This window comes from Haplochromis burtoni, unplaced genomic scaffold (genome assembly GCF_018398535.1).
Source record: "Haplochromis burtoni strain Fernald_Lab_line unplaced genomic scaffold, NCSU_Asbu1 Contig_55, whole genome shotgun sequence".
NCBI lineage: Eukaryota > Metazoa > Chordata > Actinopteri > Cichliformes > Cichlidae > Haplochromis > Haplochromis burtoni.
Genome location: NW_024582416.1, coordinates 379887 through 397859, shown reverse-complemented (window position 1 = coordinate 397859; position 17973 = coordinate 379887). Strand labels below are relative to the sequence as shown.

The following is a 17973-nucleotide window of genomic DNA, read 5'->3' as shown; positions in this document are numbered from 1 at the left end:
TGATGCAGCAGCGCGCACAGGGGCACACAAAGCCTCCGGGGTAGACGCAGGCCAGAGAAATCCTTCGTCTCCAGCTGGCCGCTCGCTCGATTTGTTGCTGAGGCGAAACAGAAGCAGTGAGTCATTTAAGCAGACCGTTATGGAGCTGAGGGGTCCTCAGAACAACATCCATATTGTCAGCGTGAACAGCTTGCCTCCTTGCCACATTTGCATATATATATATATATATATATATATTTATTTTAGGGGTGCAACGATACTCGTATCAATATTGAACCGTTCGATACAGTGCTTTCGGTTCGGTATGCATATGTATGGAACAATACAAAATTTTTAATGTATTTTATCAACTTTCCTTCTGACGATGTTGTCTGTGTTGAGAATAGCGTATAGTATAGCTTTTATTTTGGAAAGAGACATTTCTCTGTAATAAACTCTCTTTTCCAAAGATGAGTGATTCCTCAATCAGATACAGGGCTCGCAAAATCGCTAGCCCGACGTCCCGGGGCTAGCGATTTTTCCAGTCGGGCTACCAAAATCTATCTCTGCCCTGCCCGTCGGCCTATCGTAGGAAGGAAAAATATATGTCAATGCTTTTGCATTCTTTCGGAAATGTAGCTGGGTAATTATGTCATTGGCATCGGTGAGCCACTGTCAATATGTGACATATTGAAATCGCGTTTGAATTTGCGCACCAATTCCTCTGACATGTCTTATCAATCGTTAGCTTACTATGCAAACATGACAAGTGAAATCTCCCACAGCTTAAACATGTGAGAGGTTGATCGCGCAGAGAATCGCTGAGCGTTATGTGAGTGCGTGTGTAAAAGCAGCAGGATATATATTTAGTTCTGCTGAGCCAAATAAGACAGGTCAGGGTGAAGAAGTGACAGCCAAAGAAAAGCTTACCACAAAACGGAAAAGTTATGACAAATCAGACTATAAGGCAAAAAGAAAGTGCAGCTTTATGGTTTCATGGACAAAATAATTTCTGTGGCTGCAATATGACAGCTAAATAACCAGGGCTGCACATAAGTGGTCCGCAGGTGCGCATTCGCTGTCAAAATAAAAAACGCGCACAAGATAAGAAGTTGCAACGCGTGTTTGCGTACATAAGATTTTCAGGAGGAGGACAGACATTTGTTTAGAACTCTTAAAGATGTCGAAGAAGCTCCTTTAAGCAATTACTGTGATGTTCCTCCACCTCCAAAGAAATGTCAGGAGTCCGAACCACAAAAGAAGCGCGTATTCTCGGAAAAGTAGTTGCAGGAGGTGAGCTGGCTTCAAACAAATGATGAACGCACAGAGATGTGGTGCGAGAATGTGCCGTGAAAATTTAATAAATGACAAATTAAAAAGGCATGAACATTTTTTTTGTATCGAAAAAATATCGAACCGTGACACCAAAGTATCGAACCGAACCGTGAATTTTGTGTATCGTTGCACCCCTTATATATATATATATCTCAACTTTGTAGTCTTATATTTTTATAACACTACAAAGTTGAAAGAAACTCTTCAAAGTGGAGATTTTATTTCCCTTTAAGAGCTGAAAGTAGACGTTAGATGATAATCGTGTGTGTGCACAGTCTGTAAGTAAGCTGTTCTGACATGCACAGCCACTCACCGAGCCAGCTATCAATGACCTCCTCGGCCCACAGTTACAGATGTACTATTGAATGGCCATCTGTGATTATTGCTCTGGCAAAATCCAATCAAACGAACTCTGTTCTGACACTGTCGAGTGTTTCACCAAAGTGCCGATTACTGCAGTTTTTAGCATGTGATCATGCATCCTACTTCCCAGTGTTTCCAAAGGCTGTCCGTGCTTTATCACAGCGTCCCACAGCGTTCAGCTCCACCGATGGAAACGGGCAGATAGCATCTCTGTTCCCATGCTTGTTCTTTGCACTTCTGTTTTCATGAGCCGTGGGTGGAGATGGACACGGGTTGACAAAGTTGAGCGGGAACATTAATCACAGGCTGTTCTCTCTCACACTGAGGAGGTGGAACGACTACCTGTCAGAGCCTGATTCACAGCTGTGTGCACCAAAGTTAGGGTTCAGCCCGTTAGCTGGCCACTAGCCTGGAGGTGAATGTGGTTAATTAGATGGTGACTGTGTGTAAGCAGTAACTATACAATGATCAAAGAAGTATGTGTAAATGTTGGGACTTCAAACATGACAGCAAAGAATAAAAACTGTGGCAGTGGGGTCGAACCAGCGACCTTTAGATCTTCAGTCTAACGCGCGCCCAGCTGAGCGATTTCGGCCTCTGGTGCTGTCAGGGGGCCTCACCGTGTCACACAGGAGACCGTGCTCTGTTTTCTTTGGGACCCCGTTCAGGATATGAGACAGAAAATCAAACTCTAGACTGGGAGTGAACGGAGCTGTGCTGGCTGTGACGAGACGTGTGAGTGATCACAAAGAATCTGTGGTATTTGAGAGAAACTGTGATAGTGGGAGAAAATATGATTCTCAGAAACCCTTCACGATGTTGTCTCTGATAGAAGCAGAGCCCCGTACAAGCTCTGTAAAGCCTATTTATAGTATTACCTCATATCTCCACCAGCACTGACTTCTGAAATAAAAATACTCTTGTTTGTTTGTTTTTTACTGCAATCCCACAAACTGTCTGTATCCATGTTGGAGCTGAAGCCTGCTAATGAAGGCTGAGCATTCCTAAACCAGGAATAATGCACAAACTCAGGCTGTAGCCCTCGCTGAAGGGAGTAACAGCTCTCTTTCCTGCTGGCCTAATTGCAGTGTGGAAACTGGAAAGATATTTGTAGTTCCCTTCCTGTCTCCTGTCAGCTGAGCGCTCTGATGTGAATGCCTTTGAATGCTAGCTGTGCGTTGGAACCCCCCAGTTTGTTTTTGCTGTAAAACCAGTGCATGTGCTGCTTCGGTGCCAGTCCCCAATGCCGACGCTTGTGCAATAAAGTCAAGCCCATCCTTAATTAGAAGTCTGTATGTGGCTCAGTCCTGCAGATTTCAAATGCCACCCAGAGCGCATCTGTGTCTGTGTCCTCAGCCTCTTTTTCCAGAGCTGCAGCACCACCCATGATGCTACAGATGTTAAAGCAGCGCTTTAAGTATCGTTACTATTATCATGCAGTCAAAAAGTGTTTAGCTGATTGTGGTAAACTCATAATTAGTGTGTCTGTCACCTCAGAGTTTTGCACTACATGATAAGATAATAAAGCGATAGCTATTATTCTCTAAATCTAACTAAAATCCAACACCTGGCACATCTGGAACCTGTCCAGTGTTGGCAGGTGACATCTCTTTTGCAGATGAAGATGAGGGGGAACCCTTCGATTTTGACGACATCCCCGAGGCTGCCTGCCCGCTGCCCGCGCTCCCCGTCAGTAGGGATCAGAACAAGGACAGCACTGTGAACAGCCAACGCTCAGACCTCTTCCCCACTGCGGACCCCCCGGTGCCTTCCTCCGCAGCTCCATCATCAGCAGATGGAACAGTTGCCACAGCAGGTGGCGCAGCTTCAGAAGCTGAAGGGACATCTGCTGCTGAGGGGACTGATGACAGGGAGAATGATTTGCCTCCGCCTCCGCTCCCTCCTCTGGATGATGACACGGAGACACGTCCTGCAGCAACAGGTATGCAGTCCAGAAGTGCTGGCCTTTCCTTAGGACAGAGAGTCCTTCCAACTAAAGTTGTGTTTGGAAATCAGTTAAATGCAAACAATGCCTCGAGTGTGTGTTTTGTTTTTTGGCAGTGACAAAGGTTCTCTGCATTGCCCTGTCATGTTGTGCGTACCCTATCTGGCTCTGCTCACGCCCCTTCAGCTCCAGCGCGAGTGAGATCGTAAAGTGGGGCAGTCTGTCTCTCTGGTGACACCTTGTATATCTGGCTGCCTGTAGCTGAAGATGTTCTGGCTTTTATCACTGAAGGGCACAACAGCAGCAGCAGCGGTCTGGCTGGGCTCTGTTTATTCTCAGTCATTCTGAAATATGATGAGATGTTCCCACTGCACTACACTTCACCGTTTGAGCATCGTTTGCACTCGTGAGAGATGCAAGATCCACATACATGCAGAAGTCTTCTAGCGTAGACGCTACGTGATGTTCCCCCATTCAGGTTGTCATACTTTCAGCACTGCTCACTGCTGCACAATACCACTGCAGCTTTAACCAAAGCTGCATAAAAGTAGCACCAAATCACAGCAGCAGTCAAGATTTTAGAAACGTGTCCCCAGTGTGAACATCTAAGCTGTTTCAGGTTGGACTGGAATTTTCCCACAACAGAGATGCAAAATAGCAAATGTCCAGTGAGCAGCAGTTAAATGGAAACATGGGACTTTCATAGTCTGAGTGCTCAAAGTGCTTTCTTACCTTTTAATCTAACCGATGCAGGAACTATGGATCAAAGCACCAACCCTTCATAGCTCTTCCTCCTGAGCCTCAGCTGCTCCTCTGTAAGTGGAGAAAAAGCCTTGTTGATTCCAGAGGTCAGAGGAGATTGGCCAGGCTGCCTCGAGCTGATAGGAAGGCAGCGGTAACCACAAATAACTACTGATTATACCCGAGGTATGCAGAAGAGCACCTCTGAAACTGCAACACGTCAAACATCGAAGCAGATGGGCTACAGAAGGCCACACCGGGTGGCTCTCCTGTCAGCTAAGGACAGGAAACTGAGGCCACCGTTCACACAGGCTCACCAATAAAAGATTTCCTGTTCTGATGAGTCTCCGTGTCTGCTGTGACTTTCAGAACAGGAAATCTAATGAAAGCATGGATCCATCCTGCCTTCTATGAGCGGCTGGGGGGAAATTTTCTCGGCACACTTTGGGCCCCGTCGTGCCAAACGAGCATCGTCTGAACACCACATCTTACCGGAGTGTAGATCATGGCTGTGCCTTTGTGAGCACAGAGACCACATCACGTCTCAAAGCTCAGATCGTCTCAAACTGGTTTCTTGAACATGACGATGAGTTCGCCGTACTCAAACGGACTCCAGTCACCAGATCTCAATCCAGCAGAGCACCTTTAGGATGTGGTGGCCATGAATCTCTGAGGAATGTTTCCAGCAGTTTGTTGAAGATTTAAGGCAGTTCTGAAGGAGAAATGGGTCTAACCGAGTATTTAAATAATGAATAATGTTTATATGAACAACTGAGAGACACCAAAATAATCAAACAGCTATGAAAAAGTAAGATTTCATTCATTAAAAGCTTTTTAATGCTCATTTCTAATGTGTGGAGTAGTCAAGTTCATATAGTCAAATAAATATAATAATTTGAGGCCATCTTTGTCTAAATGTAACTGTATTTGTAACTATATTTGTAACTGTCAGCTAACTGTATGATCTTTCCTTCAGCAGTCAGTGAAGGCCAGAAAGTATCTGTCAGCGATGCTCGTGCTCCACACGTCGCCCCCGGTTCCTCCTCCCAGGGCAAAGTCAACCCCTACTCTGTGATTGACATCACTTCCTTCCAGCAGCAGCAGCTTGACCAGCAGCACGGACCCGCCTCTCCCACCCCCTCGCCCACGGAGCCCAAAGAACAAGAGGCAGACGGCCAGGATCCTCCCGGCAGCCCTGCTGGCATCGCTTCGGGATACTCTGTGCCTGTCCCGTGTGGCTATGCGACCCCCTCTGGAGTACCGCTCATCACCCCAGCTTACACCACACCTGTCATCATTCGACACCTCTCCGTGGATGAAGATGGTAAATGAAACGAGCACCAGGGGAAACCCGGAGGAGACTTTAATAAACGCTGCTAAATTAAGAGCGAATGCTTCCGAGTTAAAGCAAATGTTTATCAAATTATATCCATAACTGAATCTTCCCTAGCAGTGAAGTTGTTTTTTAATCCCTACTTTTCTTTTTCCCTGCTCTCACTCACGGATGCACAGCTATGACACGTAAACGCAGTCCCGGCTGCTGCGATCCCCCCGGCCTTTCTTCTTTCTCTTGTTTTTCCTAAAGCCTTGCCACAAGGAAGTAGGGTCTAAATTTAGCCCTCCCCAAAGATCCGTGCTGGCTGTAAGGATTTTCCGGTTTCCCTAAAATCTTGCAGTAACTGAGCCCAAGCTTGTGGCCTGGCGGTCCCAGGAGCCTAATTACACTGTAATTATCTAAACAAGGTCACACCATGTTGAAATACTTGTGCTTTTTAGATGTTACAAAGCCAGAGAGTGCAACCATGATATTCATTTGTGCAGTTTTTTGATGAATGCACACAGTACGGGCCTTTTGCTGAAGTTATGACATCTTCCAAGGAAAACAGAAGCACGCAGAAGGAATTTCAATTAGACACATATGTTAGATGAAGTTTTGTGGAAGCACATTTACTCTAAAACATATCCAGGTTAAATTATCCGTGGAATTATCAGTGACCCCTGGTGGCACGTGTGGAAAAGCTTTGCAGTTCTGTGATGTGCTGTTTGGAATGTTTGATTGGGGGAAATAATTCCTGCAGGATTCACACCACAGTTCATTTTCCCTGCAGTGATGCTGGTTGGGACTGGGAACGCCTCAGCTGACAGGTGAGTCACATGCGAGCCGTTTGTGCTCATCACCGAGTGCATCGACAGCAACGTCGGGGACATGTTACATTGAAAATGTGTTTTTATGTGTTCTCCAAGTGTTTTCAGTGAAGAGTATCCACCTATCAGAGAAGAGGATGCTTTGGCAAAATGGGCAGCCGATCCTGCCAACACCGCATGGATGGAAAGTAAGGAAACAATTCCGAGTAAGGTCAAAGTTACCGCGGTGCTGCTGCGGTGTCATCTCTCTGCGTTTGCTTCTGCGCAGTCACGACATGCCCGCAGGGTGCTCTCATCTTTTTAAAATGTTCTTATGACACAACTGGATTCCCGGAGACTTCCTTCCCCGTTCGTTTGAGGAAGCACAGCCTTGTGTTTGCCTGTCTTCTAGCTCTCTCCCTGCATCGCATCCTGGCTGTCGCGTTACTGGATCGGTTACGTGGTGTGTAAAAACCGTGCACGTGTCTTTTCAGATCCACATGAGGTGATTTATGATGATGTGCCCAGAGAAAACTCCGACTCCAACACAGGTTTGTGAACTATACTTTATTTTTCTCATTCCACACATTCAGTTTCAAGCTTCCTGTTTTTGATCCCGTCCACTTTCGCTTCTTTCTTCTCGTTTAAAAGTCACCGTTTGACTTATTTAGGCTCAAAAACTCCTGTTTGACTTGTTTATTGACTTTAATGTCACTAATCAATGCTAATTAGATGAGATGAGTGTTGCATTCAGTGAAGCTTGGGACTTCTCACATGTTCGTTTGCATCATGAAACTTCAAGTTCATTTAAGGTCGTAGCTAGACTGTAGTATTTCTGAGTATCACTGCGAGTCGCTCTCATTCGTACAGATCCAGATGAGATGATCTACGACGATGTGGAGCTCGGCGAGGAGGGCGGCTGCAACAGCTCCCTCGACAACGGCTGGAGCTCTAGCGAGTTTGAAAGCTACGACGAAGCCAGCGACGGGGAAGGTCGGCCTGAGAACGGCCTGCCCCACGCCTTCATGAGAGGGAAGCCGCCCCAGAGGAAGACTCATGTGTGTATAAGGATTACTTTTCTCGTCAGCACGTTAAACATGCAGCTCAGGATAGCGGGGATAACGCAGCGTGTCTTTCATACAGTTTATGAAAGTGTCTTTTTTACTGTGCTTATTCTTTCCAGTTTACAGCGATGCACACTCGTGCATTCGATGCAGCCCATTCGCTTCTCCTAGTCGTCTTCCTGCACGCTGTGATGATTTGCCTCGTGGTTTTGACACTTCAAAATCACTTTATTTAAAAAACCACCACGTCGACACGAAGGCGAGCGTGGTGGGACTCCTGCTCATTCCCACTCTGTGTAACCAGTAACGCTTGCTTTGCTTTTGTTTAGCTCTCTCAAGATCTGACACGCTTGAAAGAACACTATGAGAAAAAGATGAAAGATCTAATGGCAAACACAGTGGGAACGGTAGAGCTGCAGCAGTTAAAACAGAAACACGAGCAGAAGGTAAACTGGCTGAGGCTCACCTCATGTGTTTGTACTAGATAAAGTAGTCCCAGCCCTTCACACTCAGTCTGGCTACCTCCACTCTGGGCGTCCTGCTTCTGACTTGGTACCTTCATCCTGCTGTGACGTGAATGAACTTGTGGTGGTGGTGATGGTGGGAGTGCGAGCAGTTCCTTTGCATCCCTTTCTGCCACGTCGACCTGTCTCATTGAATGTTCGTGCGTCGGACGTCCGAAAGGACACATTTAAAGTAACACGTGTTTATTCTTCAGCAAACTGAGACACCAGCAACCGTGTCTCCCAAGCATTTGAACCTTTGTGTTCCATTGTACAGACTGCGATGTCTGTGACATTTAAACCTCGATCTCGCATTATGTTCTTAAAAGCACCACGTTGCTTTTAGCTGATGTCCCAGTTTCTGTCTCCTGTGGTCGCCTCTGCTCTTCTGTCGTCTTGTGTTACGCATTCTGTTCATCCCTCCTCTAACACTGCTCCTGTAGATCGGTTCAGCTCTTCTTTAGCCGTAGGTTTAGACAGACTAAACCAAACCTGGACTAAAAAGGACTCTTCAAATCCTAGTAATGGTGCATTCTGTCTCATCCAAGATGCAAAAGCTGGTGAAGGCTGCCAAGGAAGGAACCAAAGATGGACTGGAGAAAACCAAAGCTGCAGTGAAGAAGGGACGCTCCTTCATCAAAACCAAGTCTTTCTGTCAGGGTTTGTGCTGCTTAAGTTACACTAAAATACACAATTACCTAGGAGTTCAAATCTCATTGACCTCAGCCTCAAGGTCAGAGGTCAGGTTTTCTGAAAATCTTGTAAATGTGGTCACTTGGTGCTTCTAGGAGGCTGAGTCCTAGCTTTTTGCTCTTCAGGTGGACTTTAGTGCTTTACTTCCTGTTGTTTCGAATCTTTTAGAGAAGTCGGCCTGTTTTGAGGATGAGGAGTCTGGACTCTTCATCGAGGTGGACTGTTTCAATGTTGAGCCAGTACTGTGTCCAGCACCGGAGGCTCTGTCACAGCAGCAGGTTTGTAACTTTCCCAACTCTAACCTAATCCAGTTATGCTTAACTCTGTGAAATCGCTGGTGAAGGAAACCTGTGTTTGATCCACAGCTGGTCAGAAGATGCATCCTGGGATCTATTTTGGAGAGCGAGAAGAATTATCTCGATTCTCTCAAGAGGATTTTAGAGGTATGCGAGTACAGCTGCGGTGATTGGCGCTTTGGTTCTTAAGTGCATCTTATTACAGTTTGTATTGTCTCCTTCGTCAGCAATACGAGAAGCCCCTGTCGCAGATCGAGCCCAGACTGCTGAGTGACAGGAAACTGAAGATGACTTTCTATCGCGTGCGTGAAATCCTGCAGTGCCACTTCCTGTTCCAGATCGCCCTGGCGAGCCGCGTGGCGGAGTGGGACAGCCTGGAAATGATTGGGGATGTCTTTGTGGCGTCGGTAAGCTCGTGCCATCTTACTTCCTGTCAAACGTCTCACGGAGATACCTAAAGCCTGTCATGTGACACACCACAGTTCAAATAATAAATCCACAGGATTTCACATTAAAAGCTTTATTTGGACCTGAAGTATTTATAGAGTAAAACAAAAAAATGTCACCTCATAGGCAAGTTTGAACCTTGAAGAGATTCATTTTTTTTTACCTAAATAACACTGGAGCTAAAGTTCTCACTGCTGTGCCACTCAGCGGTTAAAAAAGCGATAAAAGCCCTCAGAGGGAGCGTCTTCTGTCCCGCACGCTGAAAGGATGACGTCTGAGTCTCGCTTTGCCCATCAGCCAACACTCAGGAGATTCAGTCTGGACAAACTGATGGACAAAACACTGAAAATCCGTTTTCAGCAGCAGACCAGCTATAAATAGTTCTCCGTCTGATGGAACTTTTACCGCTTATTGGTGAACGTGACTTAGACAGAAAAGCTTTTTATATAAATCTTTATGTAACATAACTATATCACACAGCTCTTTGCTTGTGAGCATGAGCATTATTAGACCTAATTTATAAAAAGCATATTTGCACCTTATTAAAGCACCATAGACAAGTTAAAGTGAATTCACATTTTTAATGGTACTGCCGCTGTGGTGTGCATCTTTATAGAGGTTTGGATGATGTCATTTCCTGTAACTGAAGCACATGATGCAGTAAGTAACCCCTGTGTTTATGTGCAGTTCTCTAAGTCCATGGTGCTGGACGCCTATCGCGAGTATGTGAATAACTTCAGCACTGCGATGGCAGTCGTGAGGAAGACGTGCGCCTCCAAACCGGCATTCCTGGAATTCCTCAAGGTTTGAGACCAACACACTAATGTCAAATATTAATCTTACAGGACAGAGTGGAAGTTTGTTTCTCATTAAACTGTTTCATTATTTTGTTGCTGTGCATTTGAATAAAAAAAGCTGTTTTGCTATATATCTGATATCAAATGCAGCTGTTCACATTAAAACAGATTGGTATAGTGATTTTCTTACAAAATGAAAGTCTTTACACCGATTGGCCATCTTGTCGCCGACAGCATCGTCAGGAAACCAGCAGTGACCGAATGACTCTGTACGGCCTGATGATGAAGCCTATCCAGAGATTCCCTCAGTTCATTTTGCTGCTGCAGGTATAGTTCACTCTTATTTTCACCTCCTTCACAGTAAAATGCAATGTGCAGCAAGCAGTGTTGTTCATGTGTTCACCAGCAGAGGGAGTGCCGCATTCATAAACCCAGCACTTTGTTTTTCAAAGCTGCGGCTCAAAGCGAGGCAGGGGAATTGCTCTGAAGAGACCTGCTTTCCTCGTCTCTTTTAATCCTGCTTCCCGTTGCCCCGGCATATTTACTATTAATGTCTGCTGCAGGAAAATATCAGTGAAAATGTGGGACACTGGGCTGCTTTCTTTCTTTTTTACACCAGTTTAATAGCAATCAAGACAGCTTGATAATTCGTAGAAGGGCTCTCCATCGATTCTTAAATCTTTAGGATGAATTATGAGGATGTGTGTTATATGTAGAAAGATGGAGTGGGGCAGAACAGGGCTCGGCTGGTATTAGTTGTTGAAAACGAGGTGAAAAAGCATCAAACTGGTGTCTTTTTTCTCTCGTCTTCATCAGGACATGTTGAAGAACACACCAGTGGGTCACCCGGACCGCCTGCCCCTGCAGATGGCCCTGACCGAACTGGAGACTCTGGCTGAGAAGCTCAATGAAAAGAAGAGAGAAGCCGACCAGCGCTGCGAGATCCGTCACATCGCAAAGGCCATGAACGAGCGCTACCTCAACAAGGTCTGCACGTTTCTGCGCCGAACCAAAAGTCTACTGATCGGTGGAGACTTTGCTTTTGGCTGATTTATTTTTTAGCATATGCTGTGGCATTTCTCTCAGTCCCAGTGTGGGCGGCCATCAGACACTGGAGCTTCTCTCCTGACTGAATACCTTATTTTTAGTGCATGGCTTAGCACAGCGTTTGCACAAAAACACCAGCTTTCCCCAAGGTATAATTATTCGACTGTCTTCAGCCACCCACTCTGGCATCTGTGCACAGGCGTGTTTACAGGATGGCCTGGATGGGGCAGACTGTGAGTTCCCCGTAGCCTGGATATTCTCAGAGTCGCTGCATTACTTTTATCCAAAGTGAGAGGATGCAAGAGTGAAATGAGTCATTAATGCCAAATGAAATGCGAGTACTCTTAGTCTTTGCTTGTTCTGTATTCCTTCTCCGAGCTGGGTTTTTGTTTAGCGTCTTCACAGAGCATTAATGTAGCGTATCATCTCTGTCATCAGCTTCTAAGTAACGGCAGCCGCTACTTGATCCGCTCAGACGACATGGTGGAAACGGTCTACAACGAGCGTGGGGAAATCATCAAAACCAAGGAGCGACGCCTGTTCCTGCTCAACGATGTGCTCATGTGTGCCACGCCCAACATCCGGTGAGGGAGACCACGACCCACAAAGTTACATACCTGTGTGAGAATCGGGGGGTTTCATATCAAAGCGTTTTCATCGCTCGTTTCTTTTTCAGATTTCAGGATGGCAGCGGCAGTGGCAGCGGAAGCGTAACACTTGACCAGAAGTTCCTTCTGAAGTGGAGCGTGCCTCTGAGCTTCGTGGAGGTGCTTGAGTTCGGGTCCAGCGAAGACATGGCCGACACCGGCCGCTTCCCTCCTCCTCATTCGGGCGAGAAAGTGGTGATCAGCGCCAAGCCAAGTACGACGCAGTTTCACAGTCAGGGATTTTGTGTCTGCTCGCCCGTCACCTTATTTGTGTCTCTGTTTGGCACAAATCTAGTAACTCATTAGTTTAGTGGATCGTACGGTATCAGCAGTTGAGGGTCGGTCCTCTGACATGAGGAACTGCATCTGCTTCGACTTCTTTAGACCGAGTTGAAAACTGTCACCGTTTCTTAAAAACATCAGTGGAAATATTTATTTCCCAGCCAGCACATGTGTGTTTTTTCCCCTCTGCAGTCCTCAGCTTTGCTGGCTGCCGGTCGGGTGATTTCAGTCTTTCCAGTAGGTTCCCCGTCACACACAGCTGCTCGGCCACTTTAAAAGGCCCAGACCAGACAAACAGCAGGCCCAAAAACAGCGTCGCATTCTGCGGTCGCAGCGCTGCACTTTTTATTTCAGGATTCGATCTGTGTTTAAATTTGCCGGGTGTCTGCTGCAATGCTTTGATTACGTATTTTCCCTGGTTTGTCCAAAGTTTGAAGAATTCAAGCAGAGGTCAAAGGCTGGCTCCTTCAGCGCTGTAATTACTGCCGCTGATTACACACTGCGCTCTGGAGCTCACTGACTCTCCACTTCTCTCAAATACTTTGATATAACAGTCAGACTTTTCCTGCCAGTGGTCACACTGTCATCAATCTCTGATCCACACCTGCTGCCCACCAGCTACTTAAACACCTTCTTTTCTCTACCTGCTATTTATGTGCTTTTACTTTTTCCCTGAGTGTAAGCTGCATTCAGCGAGCGCTCCACTGTTTCACACCATCTGCCTCCCATGGAGAGTCCAGCATGTTAACAGATGATGGGGCTGTTCTTGCAGACAGAATCAGATGTAATGGAACTTAATGTTGAGATTATCCACATTACTTAACATTAATACATCAGAGTTTCCTCGCTGTGATGCACTTAGTCTGGAAATAACTTGATTTGTGCGTGCGTGTGTGTGTGTGTGTGTGTGTGTGTGTGTGTTACTGGACTGTGTGTGTGTGTGTGTGTGTGTGTGTGTGTGTCTGTGTGTCTGAAGAGGGTTGAGGAGTGTGTGTGTGTGTGTGTGTGTAGAGTGTGTGTGTGTGTGTGCTGTGTGTCTGTGTGTGTGTGTGTGTGTGTGTGTGTGTGTGTGTGGTGTGTGTGTGTGTGTGTGTGTGTGTGTGTGTGTTGTGTTTGTGTGTGTGTGTGTGTGTGTGTGTGTGTGTGTGTGTGTGTGTGTGTGTGTGTGTGTGTGTGTGTGTGTGTGTGTGTGTGCGCGTGCATCATCCAGGAACTTTTAACAAGTGGAAACAATTGTTTTCTCAGCCCCGTGTGTGCAGCCAAAAATCCGCTCGCAGACCAGCCTGCAGTGAAGGCAACGCAGGGACTCTCCAGCTATGATGTCATCGTTTTCATGTCTCTCTGCTTAAGTCATCTCTTCCCTACGCTGCACTGCAATTAGACCACCGTGCACACCGGTCATTTGGAGTTGTTTTCCTGCGGCTCTCACGGCCGGTGTGTCATTTGTAGATATCGTGTTTGTTTTTAGGAAGCGTGTAATTGCTGGGGTGACTGTCCTGCTGCTGAAGATGCTCCTGGGCCGGTTTTGTTTGAAAAATCTGGGCAGTTGGCGCTCTCACAAAGAGCCATTCACGAGGTTGGACCCAGTTTGAAATGGGTTACACAGAGCCAGTCTAGTCTGTGGGAATGGTCGCTGCTGTGATGGGGTTGCATTCTTGCCTGGGCCTTATTACTTCTGCTAGTAAATACACGTAATAAACAGCAAGTAATGGTACTGATGGTGTGAGAAAGTTAGCACAGAGACCAGTCATATGCAGGTTATAGGGCTTCTTAGCAATAACAATAAAAACAAAGACATTTAAATCATGTAGAAATGTTAATGTTTCAATGATGAAGGTTTATTTCTGTCCCGACCTGCATTCAGCCTCCTGGTCACAGTGTTTAAAGAGACACATGAGCCATGCAGCTGCCTTAGACGAGCCTGGAACAACAAGAAGCAGTTTCTACTTTGAATAAATTCTGATAAAACTTCAAACCTTTTGTTGTGTTTGCAGACAGAAAGACACCCACGCACAGACGCTACCAAAACCAGAAACACTCCAAGAGCAAATTCCTCATCTGATATCATGATTGTTTCAAGTAAATAAACATGTTAAATATATTTTGGGATCACTGCGATTGAATTGGAGGTCATGCAAACATCAGTGAAACCAAAAACCAATATAGTCTACAGGAGGCCCGGCAGTAGTGCTCACGCATGTGTAAAGATGGCTATATTTGAACAGCCTCATGCAGGCAAACTCGGAGGGAAACGTTTCAGAGTAACTCTTACAGAGACCACCAACGAACTGGTCATGTACAAACAGGGGTAAGATTTCCCCCGAACGCCCAGTCGTGAGGGAGTCGGGCCGGGTTACCATGGAGTTGCAGTCGGAGTCAGACTTTGTGACTATTGTACGAGAGGATGAAAGAGGAGAGAAGAATAACAGACGCAAACAGAGCTGAAGGCATTCTGGATCTCCCAGAGTTGCAGTTTAACTCTTTGTTCGCTGCAGACCTTCACACGCAGACTTAGCAAGTGTTTTCCTCTTGCTCTCTGCTGCAAGTGCTGTTCTTCATGGGCAGATCAGCTGACTGACGGAGAGCGATGGAGGCCGGTGCCCTGACAGACCTTTAATCCGGTCTGTGCTGCAGTGTTTTTTCCATAGATGCAGAACTGCAACAGTTTCTGTAACATCACGTAGGATTACTAGCTTCCACGAGGGGCAGACAGGAAGCTGGAAACCTGTTTCCGCCCACATAGAGCAGGTACAGGTGGGAGGAACAGAGAGGATGATTTACACTGACATGCGTCAACAAACAGCATTAGATGTGTGTCCCCTGAAAGCTAACGCTGGCTGGTTCACAGGGGTGAGAATTACTGCCACGCCTGCAGAGCTGTCACTGTCCGTGTGGGAGGACAACTGCTTATCTAATCACCCTGACTTTGCTCATTCAGCTTCCTCTGAGCCATGCTGTCTGTCCGTTTGTAATACTTTAATTTGGGATTGTAGTCACTGCTGCTCTTTTGCTACTGTATGAGCCATTATTACACTTTTATTACATTTGATTTGATGTGAATCAACCGCCTGAAAATGTGTTTCTGTGTAGATAAACTGTACATGGGCCCCGGTCAGCTGTACCAAGACCTGCAGAACCTAATCCATGATCTCAGCCTGGTCAACCAGATCTCCACCATGATTGGCAGCCTCAAGGGAAACTACCAGGTACTCCGCTGCATGATACAGTTAATTATGTCTAAAATAGAGTCAGTCTGAGAAAAATCTGGGTCTCAGAGGTAAAGTCCCGACATTTTAGGTAAAATCAAACTGAACATGAGTCTAAAACATGGGAGCTTTTTGGGATTTCCTGTCTATTAATACTCTTGGAAGGTTGTGAGAGCTGACACACACTAATGTTCTTTTAATGGACATACCTAGGGACCTAAAATCATATTCATGAAGCCTCCTCTCACATGTCCACAAGGACCAGTTTGCTCTGTGTTTGTATGATGCTGTAAAATGTGCCTTTGTGAGCAGTTTGTCTGAGGAGGATGAGGAGTCTCCTACATCCTGGTTTGTACTGTTCAAACCTGTCATATCGTGTAGCTGCGCATACACACAAGCCTGCCTGTGCTCGTGGGGTGTAAGCAGGTGTGTAAGTAAAATGTATTTATAAAGCACATTTCACAGATAAAAATCACAAAGTGCTTCACAATAAAATCAGAAATACAAATAAAATAATATAAAACAGTGAAAAATTAATTAAAAGCTCGTTTGTATAAAAACATATGCAGCTGCTTTTTAAAGGAGTCAACGGCAGGGAGTCCCACAGCCTCGGTGCCTGAAAAGCTCGATCCCCACGTGTTTTAAACCCAGTACGAGGGACCACCAGTAACCTTTGACCTGACGACCTGAGTGCTCGAGATGTAGCATGAGGTTTCAGCAGGTCAGAGATGTACTGGGGAGCTTCACCGTGCAGAGCTCTAAAAGTTACAACTAAAATTTTTAAATGAACCCTAAAATTTACCCAATGAAGAGAAGCCAAAACTGGAGCAATGTGTGACCTCTTGTTTGTACCAGTTAAAAGTCTTGCCGCAGCATTCTGTACAGTCTGAAGGCGATCCAGAGCTGGTTTGTTGAGACACGTAAAAAGACCGTTACAATAATCCAAACGAGAAGAGATAAAAGCATGAATCATCTCAAGTTCTGCCTTTGACACCAGTCTGAGTTTAGAAATGTTTCTTAGATGATAAAAACAGTTCTGGACAAGTTTTTTAGAGTGTTTCTCAAGAACTGTCAAATATAACACCCAAGTTTCTGAGACGCGACTGAAATGAAGGGTCTAAAAAACTGATATGCTGCTTAATTTCTGAGAGCATGTGATCAGGTGCAACAATCAAGGTTTCTGTTTTATCTGCATTTAACTGGAGGAAATTGTCATTTAACCATTGTTTGATCTCAGACAGACAATTATTTAAACACGACAATTTATAAAACTCAGAAGCTTTGAAAGAACATGTCATCAGCATAGAGATGATAAGAAATATTATTGTAACGTCTGATAATTTGGCCTATGGTAAATGGCCTGCATTTGTATAGCGCTTTTCTAGTCCCTAAGGACCCCAAAGCGCTTCACACTACATTCAGTCATCCACCCATTCACACACACATTCACACACTGGCGATGGCAAGCTACATTGTAGCCACAGCTGCCCTGGGGCGCACTGACAGAGGCGAGGATATACAGCAAAAAGTGAATAGGACCTAAAACAGCTCCTTGAGGTGCCCCAGAAGGCAGAACTGATGTTTCCGACAGCACATGATTCATACAGACAGTAAAGGATCTCTCAGATAGCTGCGACATAAACCATTTAAAACAACACCAGTAATCCCAAACAAGTCCTTCAGCCTATTTATCAGGATGCTGTGATCAACAATATCAAAAGCAGAGCTGAGATCCAGCAGAACCAGAACGGTGTACTCTCCTGACTCTGCTGCCATCAGTGTCACCACACGCTTTAAGCAAAGCGGTTTCAGTGCAGTGTAATGTGCAGAAACCAGACTGGAAAATGTCCAGAACATTGTTCCTCTCCAAAACGTTAAGTTGTTCTGCAACTGTTTCTTCCACGGTCTTTGACACCAACGGTCATTTTGATATTGGCCTGTAACTGCTTGGTCCAAATTTGGTTTCTTTAATATTGGTTCAACAATAGCTTGTTTAGAATAGCTGGAAACTGAGCCAGTATAAAGAGAAGTATTCATTATTTCCAGAATACAGAGGTCAATAGAGTCAAACACACCAATGAAAAATGATGGAGGACGTACATCAAGGTGGCTTGAAGTCAGTTTCACATGACCAAGCAGACACTGATGTCCTGTAAGGTAACAGGAGTAACAGAGGAGCAGGTATCAGCAGCGTGTCAGTGTGATACTGGGAGGATGATGGAGAAATATTTGACCTGACAGCAGCGACCTTATTAACAAAAGTCATTACAATCAGATGTAGTATAGACTGTGTGTGTCTCTGTGTGTGTACTTGTTTAGACATCTTTGTGGGGACCACAAATTGGAATGTTATTGTACTTATGGGGACAAAATGCCGTCCCCACGAGTTTGAAGCCATTTTTGAGACTCAAAATGTGGTTTTAGTGTCAGGGTTACATTTGGGTTATGGTTAATTTGAAGCTAAGGGTCAGGGTTAGGCATTCACTTTTGATGGTGTGTGTGTG

General features: G+C 45.5%; 1 protein-coding gene across 3 annotated transcripts in view; it reads left to right on the top strand.

The window, feature by feature from the left end:
- Window positions 1-17973, top strand: part of arhgef10 (Rho guanine nucleotide exchange factor (GEF) 10) — a 46375-nt gene that overhangs the window by 8620 nt on the left and 19782 nt on the right. The window contains exons 3-19 of one of the 3 annotated variants that reach the window (XM_014333601.2): window positions 3269-3619; window positions 5343-5687; window positions 6472-6508; window positions 6608-6696; window positions 6982-7038; window positions 7358-7545; window positions 7881-7997; window positions 8603-8714; window positions 8916-9025; window positions 9113-9190; window positions 9271-9450; window positions 10178-10294; window positions 10522-10614; window positions 11104-11274; window positions 11773-11918; window positions 12011-12195; window positions 15354-15469. In XM_014333601.2, the coding sequence (XP_014189087.1) occupies window positions 3269-3619; window positions 5343-5687; window positions 6472-6508; window positions 6608-6696; window positions 6982-7038; window positions 7358-7545; window positions 7881-7997; window positions 8603-8714; window positions 8916-9025; window positions 9113-9190; window positions 9271-9450; window positions 10178-10294; window positions 10522-10614; window positions 11104-11274; window positions 11773-11918; window positions 12011-12195; window positions 15354-15469 (2492 nt within the window). Of the gene's footprint in view, window positions 1-3268; window positions 3620-5339; window positions 5688-6471; window positions 6509-6607; window positions 6697-6981; window positions 7039-7357; window positions 7546-7880; window positions 7998-8602; window positions 8715-8915; window positions 9026-9112; window positions 9191-9270; window positions 9451-10177; window positions 10295-10521; window positions 10615-11103; window positions 11275-11772; window positions 11919-12010; window positions 12196-15353; window positions 15470-17973 lie in introns of all 3 variants that reach the window. The other 2 variants (XM_005922382.3, XM_005922385.3) reach the window with 2 other exon arrangements.